This window comes from Magnolia sinica, chromosome 13 (assembly GCF_029962835.1).
Source record: "Magnolia sinica isolate HGM2019 chromosome 13, MsV1, whole genome shotgun sequence".
Classification (NCBI taxonomy): Eukaryota; Viridiplantae; Streptophyta; class Magnoliopsida; order Magnoliales; family Magnoliaceae; genus Magnolia; species Magnolia sinica.
Window position 1 is genome coordinate 24467677 of NC_080585.1, and position 15619 is coordinate 24483295.

The 15619-nt window shown below is 39.1% G+C and overlaps 1 protein-coding gene across 2 annotated transcripts; it reads right to left on the reverse strand.

Moving 5' to 3' along the window:
- Positions 1-2656: 2656 nt before the first annotated feature.
- On the reverse strand, positions 2657-14678 carry LOC131223284 (protein argonaute PNH1-like). Of its 2 annotated transcripts, XM_058218631.1 has the most exons (22): positions 13720-14676; positions 13368-13576; positions 13061-13207; positions 12834-12967; positions 12595-12704; positions 12202-12308; positions 9886-10024; positions 9685-9801; positions 9341-9448; positions 9151-9222; positions 8902-9024; positions 8632-8791; positions 8354-8475; positions 8109-8246; positions 7891-8033; positions 7337-7399; positions 7104-7167; positions 6894-7029; positions 6723-6796; positions 3261-3355; positions 3141-3172; positions 2657-2929 (listed from the first exon to the last, which is right to left on the reverse strand). In XM_058218631.1, the coding sequence occupies exons 1-22, from the start codon at positions 14074-14076 to the stop codon at positions 2754-2756; spliced, it is 2826 nt and encodes a 941-aa protein (XP_058074614.1). In that variant the 5' UTR covers positions 14077-14676; the 3' UTR covers positions 2657-2753. The 2 variants fall into 2 exon arrangements, with proteins under 2 accessions (XP_058074614.1, XP_058074615.1); XM_058218632.1 differs by lacking the exon at positions 9886-10024 and having other exon boundaries at positions 9685-9826; positions 13720-14678.
- Positions 14679-15619: the final 941 nt, after the last annotated feature.

A 15619-nucleotide genomic window follows, 5' to 3' on the forward strand; every position in this document is an offset into this window, starting at 1 on the left:
AGTTATCATGTGCCCACAAATTCTGAGTGCCTGCGTATCAATCATCATTCTCTGGCAGCGTATCAATAAACTCCCCATCACTAGTAAAATCCTTCGTCCAAGTCGAAATGCCAAATCTCACCGTGTATTTTGTAGGCTTTAATATCACCGTGTTGGGCCTTTCGAGTCCGAGATATTTCCAGTGTCCTTTCCCACAATCCAAACCATGGTGAGGCCCATCAGCTCAACGGTTTGGATCACATGATACATCTGGAGATCATAACCCATAATATGAAATGATCAGTTATTTGGTGACCCTATGCTTACCGTTCTGCACGTTTTTCAGGACATCCAAGCCGTGCAGAAGGTCGGCCCATCATAAAGGTGACCCACTGCAAAAGTAGGACAATGTGGACAAACCTTTTGGAAGTTTTTAAATCAATAAAATGGCCAGATATTATATAGCTTGCATCTTCCAACGTTGGGAATTCACGGCAACTGTCCATCCATGATAAGGCTTGTCTATCGAGGGTTTAGATCACTGAACCATGGCCTCAGTTCAGTTCAGTTGTACAAACCAAAAACTCGAACTGTAGATATAGAGCAGGTTGTGGACACTTTCATTTCCAAGATGGATCAAAGAAGGCCCGTTCAGAGGCTGAAGTCATTGAGACCAGAACCTTAAAACAGGCATATTGCAAACCTTAACACAGGCAAACTGCAAACTGGAATTACTCGTTGTACCATATAAGGTTTTGGGGTAGGACGAGCTACTTTAGCCAATCAACCCATCATAGCCGGGTTGTCCACTCCGAATTTGCGAGATTCCATCATATCGACAGTCAAATTCCATATGCAATTCCATTTTTACTATTTTTAGGAAGTTTTGGTTTGATTGTAACTCTTCATTGGCTGGGCTCTAGGAGTTGTCAACATGAAATGAAAAATATTTTGAAAAATTAAGAAAATAACGTGGCTTAGCCACGTAAGATACTTACAATAAATAGAAAATTTGCTAAATTTTTTCCTAAGACTTGGTATCCCTATTGGGTTGTAGACTCATTTGTTTCAATCATTGAAGCTCTATCCTTGAGGAAGATGGTGCGTGCTCGACATCATCACGTTCATCCCTGCGTCAATCTTCCTAAAAGTAACTTAGGAGCTAACTCGAGAAATGATTGCCTACAACCCAGTGCACATCTCCCGGCGCAAACTAACTTAGTCGCCAACACGTTTCATCTCAACCATGCTTAAGGTGGGCCCACCATGATGATCATCTCCTAGAGAAATCACACGCGCCATTCACCAAGCGTGCCACAACATCCAAATAGTGGATGACTTCAATCAGACTTGTCATCGTACGTACATATCTGAACCCCCGGATGAGCAGACCAGCACACTCAATAATCTTCAACAGCATCCTTACAGCGGAGGAAGTTCCTTGTTTTTAGAAGGTTCCTATTTGAAAGATAGGGCTTTCGGAGGATTTTTCAGTGATTCTATCCAGTCAGTCAGTCTCCCCTGCAACATATCTCTTTCCAATTCTCATCCAGTGTTGCCAACAGCAGTTTTTGTTATTGTTTTCTTATATTATGTCATGTCCTCCGAGGGAGACCCACCCATATAATAGCTGATGAAGTTTAGGGGTCGTTTGGATGCCTATTAAGTTATTAAGTTGTAGTCTGATTCTACGTGTAAAGCATTTACATGCAATTCTGTTTGGCTTCAAGCTATAATAAAGTTATAATTTAATTACAGAAAATAATTGTCTGTGTTCGGATAACTTGAAATCTGTTTGTAGCCTATATTTAGGTAAATCCTTTAAAAATAATTGAAGGACAGTTTTCATATAAGATAAATCATTGGTACAAGCCCAAATCCATAAAACATGTGGCCAATTTTATGGTGGGGTAAAGAAGTGAGCCCACTAATTCAAACAGCACTAAGGTTTGACAACATCCCAACGTACGAGAAGTTTCAACCCTAAGAACGATAACGAAGAGGAAGAGGGAGATGTTTGTCTTCTTTTTCATATTCATCTTTCCATTGAGGTCCTCATAACTGCTGGAAGATGATTTGCAACTCTTCCTACTCTGAAAATTTTCAAAATTTATAATTATTGCCTGAAATCCCTTTTACCTCCTTTACCTGCAATCTAAAACCTGACTTTTTTCTCATATTTCATATTTTGGCTAAAAACTGTAATCAGATTACACCCTGCAATCTGATTACAGTTAGATAAACCCATCCAAACGGCCCCTGTAATCTAATTACCCGTACACAGATTCCTACTTGAGCACTTTACAGGCATCAGACGACCCCTGAGCTTGGGCACCAAACCCAGTAGTCACAAGGACCTGCATTTCCATAAGAGTATTTTCATTTTCAAGTGCTTGAAGAGATGCCCAATCAATCAAACGGTTGGAATTGCTCTTCAAATGCATACATCAGACATGATGCATTTGGATGAACACCCAGATCGAAACTGACCAAAATACTTCCCTGGGTTACTCCCCTCCCAAATGGCTGTGCATTTTGGGCCACGCTAGAGAAGCAACCTGTACAGACTGACATCCAAATATACACCCACACAGTTCAGTGTACAGTTTTGGTGAAGTAATTAACAATCTACTACTTAATCCCCTAGAGGAAGAACTATTAGATTAGAAGGTAGAACTAGCTACGAAAGAACTTTAAAACACTCAAAAATTGTAATACACCATAGCTCTACAATATAAAATACAACTTTCATCATGTACATGGTTATCCTTTTTTCAGCAGTAAAACATCACCCTCTTCACCTTCTCTTTCAATGCAGGCAGCTGTCTCACGCATGACCCATTTCCATTCGATGCACATGTGTTTCTTGATGCTGTGTTGTCAGGTAGGTCCGGCTCCATGTAAAATCGAGCTCGAAATGCAGCTAAGTGAGCATAATATGCAGGAGGCACTGCTCAAATTTAACCAAAAAATAAAAATAAAAAAAATAATCAGCAATCTGGAGGACTTGCAATTGGGCAGCATAACCGCCACACACTACCTACTATAATGCTAGCTGCCACTGTGAAATCGGTCTTTTTGACTCAGTGCAAGGAATGCGACAAAACCATATAGACTTACTGAGTTATCGAACATGGGATGCATTTATTCAGAAAACCTACCTACAGAAACAGATCGTGTGCACCGAGCATACCTGCGATAAAGAAACAATTAATTAAAATCACCAAAGATGTAATGCAAATGTGAAAAGAGAAAATTCAGCACCAGAGGGAGGAGTTTACGTGTAACAGAGGTTATTTGTCAAAGACTGCATTTCATCTGCAGTGAAATTGTTCTCGTCCCATAGAACATGATAGTGAGCTGGTCGACTGGTTCCCTACATAATGCCATTTCCAAACATAATCAAATATACAAAAAATAAACACACGCACACAAGAATGAGGAAAGAAAAAATCATGTTTCTAGTGAGCAAAAGAACCAAACGTTTCTGTGAGAATCTATACAGTGAGTCAACCCTCAAGTGATGACATGGAAAAATACATAGTTACAACTTTCAAGAATATCAGTGCATAAAAGAATAAGATGTGGAAAAAAAAGAAAAAAAGACCAACATGACACGATTTACATAAAAAGGGCCATTCTAGTGTTAGCAGTACCACCATAAGCTACAGTGGTACCAAGCAGATGCATGGCCCAAGGATGTTTTCCCCGAATCGAATCCATCCATAAGATGGGTAATCACAGAAAACCTCCGGGGCACAAAAATCATCCTGATCCAATCATAGAGAACACATTGAGAGGGAATGCCTATTGTTTATTAGCATTGGGGGCTCATCAAGTAATGTATATGTAATCAAGGCCATCCATACCCTTCATCCAGTCGAGATGAAGGGTTGGGAAAAAATTCAGGATGTTTCGCGACTCAGGTGGCCCCTGTGAAATTCAAGGGTGGGGGTTCCCTCCTGGATTGTTCCCTTTTGTTGCCCCCCTTAGTTTTGTATTGGGCTGAGTTTTGGGTCCTTCAGGTTTTATGAGGCGTCGCACCTAATAGACGGATTGGATGGTTTGAAGACATCACATGAACCCCACATCTTCCCAGTACCATTGTCAGCTTATGACCAGCACCACTGGGCTGCAGCCCTTATATTAAACCTGTATGGTTAGAACATGAGTGCGTATGAGCACAATATCAAAATACAAAAAAGTGTCATCATCATCATAGTGTTGTCCTAGCTATGGAGTTGGATTTACAAATCATGTTTTAATAATAATTCATAAGGCACAACCCACTGTAAGTGAACAAGCCTTTAGATCCCTTCTCACCACATCAATCCAAGTCCTCATAGGTGTTCATCTGATCCTCTTTCTGGGTCCATCAACCAAAGTTCTTATTGGAGTCATCATCTTTAGTCTTCCTCACATAATGATTGGACCATCTGAATCTGCTCTCAAGCATTTTATATTTTAATGAGACTACTAGCTACTAAAAATGATCTCATTTTCTATACTTCCCAATCTCTTCCTATAGATCCATCTAACCATGCTCATTCCCACAACCCTTCAGCTCAGCTCACCTTCCAACCACTCAATACTCTACCCCCTGTTGTGTCCACTTGAATGATTATACAATAAAAATTTCACTGAAGTTTTGTGGGCATGTGGAGATCACAATTCACGCCACACCCCAGAAGGGCATCTCCACTTCGACCACCAGCTCAAATTCTATTGGCAATATCCTCATCAAATTCTCCAACCTTCTGAATAAGAGGCCTAAATTAACAAAACAAACCGCTTGGAGGAATCTCCTAACTATTAGATTTGAAATAGGAACTCCCATGATTGGATAGCAAAAGTTCAGTGACCAGCTGCCTACATGTCATAAACCCTCCACCTGGGCTAGGGCCCACTGTCACATGACTACCAGGTGGAGAAAAAGGGTCAATAAACTTTTCTGGTAACACAACTAACATGACAATTCTTAAAATTAGAATGTCTTGGAACACGACAATGATTTTCCTGCTATTGTTTTCTGTAGTTTTGTCAGAGTTGATAAAGCACCCAAGTCCCATTCTCCCTTGGGTTGTATGCAGCACATTTGCATTTTTGATCGATCTCTCCATCCTTTTGAGTAATAGAAACAAGGTAATACAACAAATCACTTGGAGTACCCTCCTTTACCCAGGCTGGGAACCGGTTAATACATCACCATTAGGCAAAAAGGAGAGGGTAAACAAAGATTCCTCCTAATAGCACTGTTGAACATGAAATTTTTTATAATTTCATTGTCATGGGTACCGGATATTGAAGAGAGAGATTTGGGGAAAGTTAGGGCCTATTTAATTTTTCATGTCAACTGTAATTACCTTGTAAATGGGTAATAATTATTTACTTAGGTAATTACTGCATCTTTCCCAATGCAGACAGTGAGGGCCTACTTTTTAACACTAAAATTGAGATATTTGCAAAATAAATGTGGGGCCCACCATGATGTATGTGGCTTATCCACACTGTCCATTCGTTATGGCAGCTGAATTTGGGGGATGCGCCCAAAAATGAGGCAGAACCAAAGCCCAAGTGGACTACACCACAGGAAATAGTGGGAATTGAACGCCTACCACTGTAATTACCTTGTAAATGGGTAATAATTATTTACTTAGGTAATTACTGCATCTTTCCCAATGCAGACAGTGAGGGCCTACTTTTTAACACTAAAATTGAGATATTTGCAAAATAAATGTGGGGCCCACCATGATGTACATGGCATATCCACACTGTCCATTCGTAATGGCAGCTGAATTTGGGGGACGCGCCCAAAAATGGGGCAGATCCAAAGCCCAAGTGGACTACACCACAGGAAATAGTGGGAATCGAACGCCTACCGTTAAAAACTTCTTGAGGCCCCAAGAAGTTTTGGGTCAAGCTGATATTTGTATTTTCCCCTAATCCATGTTTGCATGACCTTATGAACCGGTTAGATGACAAATAAACCTAAATGTGGGCCTAGTGAAGGAAATAACTTTCAACGGTGGACAGATTACAGCCACTGTTTCCTTTCATGTGGGCCACTTGAGCATTGGCTCTGCCTCATTTTTCAGCTCATACCCCAAAATGTTATGATAAAACCGATGGACGTCGTGGATATATCATATACATGACAATGGGGCTCACAAATTTAAGTCAATATTTTTTGACCAGTTTTCGAGGTAGAACTACTCACCCATTTTCAAAATAGGTGAAAAAGTAATAAATACTTATTTACCAAGGATTTACATGTAACATGGAAAATCAAACAGGCCTTAGGGAGAAGAACGATTTCCCTGACCCATTTTATTAAGAGCACAATAATAGAAGTGGGAATGGTGATCTTTAAAAAAAAAAAAAAAAGGGGATAAAAAGAAGAAGAAAGAAACAAAAGTTAAAAACAAGTGGAATAGTGTCTTGAGGGAGAACCATAGTAAAAGTAAAAACATGCATATACTCCAAATATAGCATTTTCCTGCTATTTAGTTTGAATTAGAGTCTAGGTTTGTATGAAATATTGCTAGAGGTCACTCTATGATGCATTGACACACTCTTTTCTTCTTTTTTTTTCCAACATAAAGATTCTAAAAGCATCTCATAAATTTACATATTGAGATGATCTCCTAAAAAACTCAAATGAATAATCAAGCCATTGAACATTCGACCCAAGAAGTCTTATTGATGGCAGTTCAATTCATCTTCAAAACAATTAAGCACAATACCTGGATTCCAGCATGACTGCAAAGGTAGAAATCGAACTCCGTAGGATGACAGATCTTAGAATCCACCACAGTGCCTGTAATAATGAAACTTTAGTAACTGAGAGAAATTTTCAACATTTACAAAACCAGAACACAACCCTTTGAAAGTATCAGAAGAGACAAGGTACTTACCAGGTAAGATGTTTCCGCTCTTGTCAGTGCTACTTCTGTCCTTATGATTATTCGCAAACAGTCTTGTGTGATGACGTTTTTGGACCACCACAAAGGTTACTGGGGGCTGGTAATTAGGTTCTAAGGATGCGCAAGCCTAGAGAAATCAGCGAATAAGCACCCAAGTGTAAACAGACAGAAGCTTAGTGCATGGATTGGACAACGACTAACCTTCCGGATGGCATCTAGTTCATATAGCAAGACTTGATAGAACTGCCCTTCACTGACACCATCTCTGCAACAAGGAGGATTGAGGACATCAAAATAGAGGAACGATAAGAAGTATTCGGGTTCATTCTTCACTGGACTGGAATATTCATACAAGGCAAGTCTCCTCTGGTCTCACCCAAAGAATATACAAAATAAGAAACTGTAGTATCGCAAGGATAGCTGGATTCAAATACCTGTAAAAGATAATCCTCAATGGTTTCTGTCCGGTTGCCTTTCTGAAGGACATTAAAAGCTCCCTGTAATAAAAGAATTTTAGTAGAACTATGTTGCAACAGTAGCTGAAAAGTGAGAATAAGCATGTTGACAGTTATTTGACAAGCTCTTCACCAGAATAAGACAAGTATGCTGTAGATCAAGATGAGAAGAACCTCTCTAACAACTTAAAGAAATGCAATAGAATGTGACAAGAAAGACCATCAAAATGTTCTTAATAGAAATATTTCAGGTATTAGAAAGTGGAATGGCAAAGCTGTGAATGAAAAGGAAATAAAAAGGCACCAATTAGAAGGAGAGTTCAGCAAGTATCCAAATAATTGTAATTGGTTTGTTTAGAAACACAACATCATTTAAATTATGCTTTTTTTACTGTTCAACCATCTGCATACAGTGATGCATATTGTTTTTTTTTTTTTTTTTTTTTTTAAATGGTCATATATTCATGCAAAAATTAATAAATAAAGACGTAGAATAATATTTCCACGCATATTGAAGTGATAAAGCTGTATACCTTATCATACCACCAGCAACTGTACCACGCTGAGGATCATGCCAGGTCTTGAACAAGTCCTGAATAAGCTCCTGTCGATGAGCTTGAGCACACACCAGCCCCGCATATTTTGTGACTTCAGGCCAGTCTTGGGAAGCAACGACCTGCATTCACGGATTATCAGCATCACATCCTATTACGTCTCATCATCAAAGTAACATAGACTTATTTATCATTACGGCTGCAATGGATGGACTGGAGTCTTCTCCTGTCTCCGGATGAGTTACATCTGCTCCAAATATGATGGTCGGTATATCACTGACTAATGGAATTCTCCAACTTAAAGCATCTAAAAGCACTGTATTTCTTCCACCCATCTATAATAAAGATAAAAAACCATGCAAACAAACAAAATTCAGATGGTGAATATTACACAAATTTAGAGACATCTTTAAAAGAAGATAAAAAGCATGAAAGAACTTACTTTGACATTTATTTTAAGCGATACATTTGCCAGGTATTGTTTGCTGATCCTGAAAACATGCTTTGTTAGACAGCACTGCGATATCAATCCCAGGTCTGTTTCACAAATCCGTTTGAGATCACCTGAACACAGAGTCCAGAGGGACCACATTCATTTAGTCAGAGCTGTATGACACCCTGGTATTTGTGAGCATAGGGCATGTAATGAGGAATCTACAGTTGAAAAATGACAATTTTCAGATTACTGGAAAGAAGTAACTACCACAGGCACAAACATACCATACAAAGAGCCATTGTTGTCTGGAAGAATGGCTAAAAGTAGCTCCAACTCTTTTCCTTTGAGCTTGTTCATTGCTGCATTATATACATATTTCAGGGCCTTCTCTACTTGATCAGGCCTTGCCAAATAGATTGGAATAACAGGTTCACGGCTAAATTCCTGCATTGATCAGTCAAGGATATCAAGTTTAGTTCCATTGTTTTGCCTAAGGAATCAAGTTCAGTTGAACCAGAAGTTAATTTCGAAGAAGACCATTGAAGAAGGTTTACCATGCCAGAGACTTGGCACATCTGCGCCAGCTCCTGGCAAAAGCCACGAGCAGTACTTTCTTGAACGCTCCGTGAAAAGTTGATACAAGCCCAGTAGTTTACAGTGCTTCCATTTATCATTTTCTGCATTGAAGTAAACATAATATACATAAAAGTAGATCAAAATCTCGAACAGTTTATAATTTTAAAAAAAAAGTGGGTTAGGTTATATATTTTAAAATGGGATTTCCAAGGTAGAAATAAAAGTACCTTGTTCTTCATATTCCACTGACCGACCTGAGGCAAACAGTCTTTTTCTTTGCCAGTATCATGGTATTTCAGCTTTAGAAAACAAAATAACAGAAACAAGCAACAGTCAAGAGTTTCATAATTACATAAAAACATGAAAGAACACGATACATTTAAAAATGATTCTTCAACTGGTTAATTTGCACTTTACCCAAGGGGCAGGTAGAACTCGAGCTTCAACAGAAGCAAGCCTATCAGTGATATTGATCCCAAACTCTTTCGCATAGGGATCTTCGTCATATCCATTCTGATGAACTGTCTGAAAATGGGCAAGATGGAAAAAGGAAATCCAGTGAGTAACATTCACTTTCAAGCATTACAGAGCACCAATAAGGTAAGTGTGTTACTTTCATCATAAAAGGTAACAGTAATGTTTTGAAACTCTTGGTGTCTGTACAGTTTTCAGAAAAATAGTTTCCTGGAAAGGACTTGGAATGTAGATGTGTGATTTTTGTTTCAGAAAGTAGGTTCACATCAAGGATTAGAATTGGAGACCTGCAAAATGTCCATTTCTTGTTCCCTGGGTCTCTGGCAAGTAACTTTAAGCAGGGACGTGATCTGCTTCTCGTTCAATCTTTTTGTATACCGTTGTCCTTCAACAATCTTGCAAGCCTGGACATTGGACATAAAACCTAACCTGAGAGAACAAAAATGAAATGATTATATGTTGGAACATGTTAAAGATATTGTGCCCACCTCCATTGGCAAATAATTTGCCTTCTTTTGATTTCCTACTTGAAGGCATGGAAGATGAGAGTGCCGAATGGTAAATCCATACATCTCTTGGAAGTATTCAATGACTGATTTCATGTTCATTTGATCATCGACAGGGAAACTGTGGGATGAAAGAGTGAGAATTAGTAAAATCTGGGTGAGAAGGACACATTTAGTTCTAGAGAAAAAAAGTATACATGTCAAGAATGCACGCCAGATACGAGCTGATGTGTTGACCAAAACACATATGAAGGCACTCTTTATGTAATAAATGGTTTTCAACACAGCTAGCAAGGATATATAATCACATAAATACCCATATCAATTTTATGATGAACATACGACAACCGTTTTCTTTTATATTTAACATCACTATAGCACACACTTATGTGACAATAATTACATTATGACGTTTGCAACTCACAGATGCAGATCATTCAAGCATCAATCAGATGGGCCCACCAAGTAAATGCCATGGCCACAAAGAAAACACCAATGCATTTAGTAGGCGGACTAGCGTATGTGACGCAGGGATGAACATGATGAGGTTGATCACCGTCTTCCTCAAGGGGAATAACTACTCCAAATACACAGAACTTATCTGGACTCCTTGGAGAGATACCTCGAATCCACGAGGGAAAATAAGAAAATAGAAATAACTTCTTGAAATTCAAAAATTGATTGATAGATGATAAAAATGAATTTACAACCCTTTAAATAGTGATACCAAACCTTGGAGAAGTTTCAGAATCAAACTCCAACTCAAGCTCCCTAAAATTCATGATTTACTACAAATAGTAAACTTACTATTTATGGACGGTCATGATTCCTACTAGACTTCATGGGTTTTGGCCAAAAAATAGTATCCTATTTGGCTTAACCATGTTACTCTCCTAATTTTTCTAAGAACTTTTCATGTTGGACACAACTCCTAAAGCTCAAACTAAAACTTACTATAAATAGTAAAAACGAAAATAAAATGGAATTTTGACCGTCGATCTGATGGAATCTTGAAAATTCGGCGTGGGCAACCCAGCATAGCAGGGTTGGGTGGCTAAAGTAGCTTCTCCTACCTCAAAATCACATATGGTATGTCGAATAACTCATTCTGGTTTGCGAGATACGCCTGTTTTAATGTTTTGACAGTCTGGATCACTTCCTAGTCCCTCTTGGACATGAAAGTGTCTGCCACCCGCTCTACATCTGTATGGGACAACATTGAGGGCTAAACCAACTCTTTGATAGCCACTCATTTATTTCATCCATACCGACCTACATAATGAGAGTATTGGCCTTATATTTGGACCAATGCATCCCCATGTGGGGCCTAACTGATGAGCAACTCAGATATTCAACAAGTTCCATGCTGGAACATGTGCAAGTCTGTATGGAACGTGCTATGCAAGTGCAAGGGATGTTGGATTTCAATATAATAATAAATTTAAGTACCATGATATCTGACAATGGCAAAAGATGAGCGTTCATAATTAAGTATCAATTACATGGCATAAGAGATTAGGAAATCCAATTGGCAATTTAATCTTTTATTGTCTTAAAATATGCGCTAACAAGAATGGTGTTTAAAGTTAAAACCAGATCTCAATGTCAAAGGCAATCTGAGCAATATAATGCTACCAAAAGGATATGAAATCAGGAAAACAAGAAACAAGTAATGAAACAGGACACTGGAGCACAAGCCAGAGGCATAAATTCAGCTTCTGATTAATCTTAAAGTTCTGGCTGAGCCTTTAAAGTGAATAGCACGTGATGCACAAATCTTCAATCCCAGAGGCTCCACAACATTGTCCTGAGGCAGCCATGAACAGAAACTGCAAGGCTGAGTGACCATTAGGTTTTGGCAAGTACTTATAGAAATAATAGCCTGCATTACAAGTTGTAGTGTTCCTTGATCAAAAGAATTTGGCATGTCCTTCCAATAATATAACAGAAATTATATGTAAGCAATGAGACAAGCATGATTATTTTAAAATGTCACTGAAAAAATTTCAAAGATAGAATAACCTCTTCTTTTTTCTTTTTTGGAATAATTGGTAAGAATCTGAGCCGATTAGGCTATTCAAAGAGGTGCATCAACTCTGAAGGAGTTTATCATTTTGTCTAGTAAGGTTGTCATCTGCTTATAACAGACTCATTTGGATAGTGCAAAAATGATCAATGCATTGCTCACAAATGTGAGCTAAGAAACAAAGATCCTAAGATGCTTTGACACCATGAAAAAAGATGACAAAACCCACATGAAACGAAGAGTAAACAAGAATGTACAGAAAATTGCCATACATTAGCTCCCTCGTGGGCTGCGATGTCAACCCTGAAATTCGATATTTCCGCCGCACGTTTCCTCTGTGCGTGACTTCGACTTTGACACCTCTAAGGGCCTTCTTAATCTGTGCAACATTAATAAACACAATGAGTTGGTTTTCATGATAGAGCCTGACAGGTCTATAGATTAAGTACAAAAATATTGAATCCTACACTAGATCAAGCTCTTACATTAGCTTATAAAGCAGCCATCAATCAAATATTCATAGTGACGAAGATTGCAATTGTCCAAATATAAACAGCAGAAATGATGAAGTTTGCAATTGTGTCGAAAACATAGACATGCAGGCATTCATGTCTATCACTATGAAAACTAATTCTCAGTTTCCTCAGACCACAATATAGCCATACCTTAATTCGGTCAGCATCAGAGAGTGGCCTGGACAATGCATCTTTACCCAAAATTTGAACTACAAACTCGATTACAGGGAGTGGTTCAATAAAAGCTGTTGAAGACATGTCTGAAAAATGAAATTTATCCAAAGAAACTATTAGTTGGATGTAAATAGAGAAATAGAAATTCAATTAGCAGTAATAGAAAAACAATATATATATATATATATATATATATATAAGTGGAAGACCCCTACCAATATTGAGAGACAAGCCCATTTGAGTTGGGCGTATGCTTTGGTAGAAGCCACACCATGATTGTAACCCATCACCCAGCCTCTGTGGTTTTCTGATATCAGGAGAATAGAAAGACCTCCCAATCGACATATACCTAAAGGCATATTAGTGCAGAAGAATTATAATGTGCTTAAACCCACATGTCAAATTATTATTTATGGATAATAACAATGGTAAAACCACATACCTATGGCTTGATAGTTCCCTCAAGACAATATCAAGAACCTGTAGAGCCTCTTGAGGCGCATCAGCTTGCTTTCCAGCAAGAAACTGACGTAAGTGATGCAGGTCAGCCCGGGCCACAAATTTGATCGCCACCTTAAACTCCCTCTCTCTTCATACATAAATATATTATATTTAATAACTCATGGAATTTGGAGAACAAAGTTATATATGTAATCCAGAAATTCCAATCACCAGCGATCAAATCAAATGTTTAAACAAGGAAAACAACAAGCAAGGCACTGCAATAAAAGAATAGAAAATTAACTGACCTTGCAATGCCAAATCCATCGTCTTCATCAACAATCTTGATGTAGAACTCCTTTGAGCTAAAAGGCAGCAACCCAGCTGTATAAAGACTCTTCCTTCCATCATAAGCAGGAAGCCTCATACCCAAATCAGTTGCTCTGTAAACCTTCACTAACTGGGCCATGATAGCTCTGTTCACATTTCGAGATGCTACTTCAGGAGTAATAGTAACCTGCAGTAGTATCCATGCAGAAAATCTCAATTAGACCAAAAATCGGAGCATTTCCAAACCTTGGGCTCCATATGAATCTAAACATATTACCATCATTTAGAATTATCAGAGCCAGAAAAAAAAAAAAAAAAAAAAAGACTCACGTCATATTGGATTAAGTCCTTGTCGGGTAACTCAGCAAGGAAATGGTTGGCTTTGACGATGCACTTGGTACCCACTTGGCCATACCCAGGACGTTGATGAAATCTGAGCCCTTTGCTTGAAACCGGAGGCCCCACATCGAGACCATCGACCACCGCCTCAGCAATCCTCTCCATTTGGGCGCCCTTCCCTCTACCTCTTCCCCTCCTCCTCCCAATACTCTTCTTAACATCTTGCATTGAAACCTCAAAGCTCTGAAGATTTTGGGATGTGGCTCTCTGCTGATTCATGGAGTTCTGCAGTGGTTTCTTGGAAACCACGTGCTTCTCTGGGAGATCTTTCATTTGCCTATGAGGCATTTCGATACAAGAACAGAAAAAACAGAAGGCCAAGAAGCAGGATCTCTGCAGACGCTTTGCTAAGTATTAGCTAGAGCTTCATTTACCCCTGCCTAGAGAAGGAAGTAGAAGAATGTCAGCAGCTGTTAAAGAAGCAAAAGAAAGCTTTTACAGTGATGTATAATCTCGCATCAGTTGAGTGAGTGAATGCTGCAAGAAATGGTCTGAGGGGGTTGATGCATCTTGAATAAAACAATGCATTTATATCTCTTTTGAATAGAGCATTAAAAAGAAAATCTGTCAACAGCTATGAAAGTATGAAGAAGAGAGGAAATGAGAGAGAGAGAGAGAGAGAGAGAGAGAGAGAGAGAGAGAGAGAGATGACAGGTGCATGCAAGGGAGAGAAAGATGGCTAAGAATAGCAAAGGAGAGTGGCTTTTGGGAGGGTACTCATACAACATACAACATATTTCACGTTTATTGCGACAATCCTAGAGAATATCGGGTCTGTTGGTGTAGAACGAGGGAAATACATGGAGCTAGTAACGGCTGCCGTTACCCAAACAACCAAACAAAAAGAGCAGAGATGGAGAAAGAGGTGCATCACGTTTCGACAGTTTCTTTGTGCTTTGAGCTTAGTTTCTCAAGAATATATATATAAAAGCTAAAAATGAATCCCAGACGTGCAAAGGAAAGTGCATCTGTCTTGGTGTTTTTTTCATCTTTTCTCTCATTTTTTTTTTTTAAAAAAATTTTTTAAACCTTCGTGTGGGATTAAAGACGGTCATGTTGCGGTCCCCACAACAAAGATTCATTCCCCCGCCCCAAATCCAGGATAATCCAAATAAACATCGCTGATCCTCGAGTCAGCGCAGTCCGCTCTTATAGTGGACCACACGGCTGCATCTAAGGTGGACCATCGGTTAATGAATAATAACCATCCAATTTTCTCTGAGATTACGCGGTTTGCCCTACTTTCGCTGTCAGTAGCAACTCGCTACTGGACGATGTTGTGTTGGCCCACTATGATGTATGCGTTTTATCCAGGCCGTACATTCATTTTTCCAAATCGTTTTAGGGCTTGAACCAAAAAATGAGGTAGATCAGAATATCAGATGGACCACACTACATGAAACAGTGGTGATTGAACGACCACCGTTAAAAACTTCCCGAGGGCCACAAAAGTTTCCTATTAGGCTGATATTTGTTTTCACCCATCATCGAGGTCTTTGTCATCTAATTAACAGGTTGGAAAGCAAATAAATATTATAATAGGCCCAGGAAGTTTTCAATGGTAAGCCTTCAATCGGCTATTTGCCTGTGGTGTGGCCCACCTTGGATCCGCAAGTACCTCGTTTTTGGATACATGAACTGAAATAATGACCCAAAAGGGATGATCGGCATGGATATAACAGATACATCAGTGTGACGCCCACATAGAACTGTCCAGTCGCCACTTCGCTACTGACAGTGAGTGCGCAATCCGCGTCCCTATGTGATATGTGAACTGGTACATGCATGGTGGGGACCACCTTATGAGCAGATCCATGGCACACGAGTGCCC

What these genes read in the sequence shown, in the direction of transcription:
- LOC131223284 (XM_058218631.1), bottom strand. Translation starts at nt 14,076, where the DNA reads ATGCCTCATAGGCAAATGAAAGATCTCCCAGAGAAGCACGTGGTTTCC. An exon ending in AAGAAATGGACATTTTGCAG is followed by an intron (nt 9,449 to 9,684) that starts GTCTCCAATTCT and finishes GCCCATTTTCAG; the next exon opens with ACAGTTCATCAGAATGGATA. An exon ending in ACAAATAACCTCTGTTACAC is followed by an intron (nt 3,173 to 3,260) that starts GTAAACTCCTCC and finishes TCTTTATCGCAG; the next exon opens with GTATGCTCGGTGCACACGAT.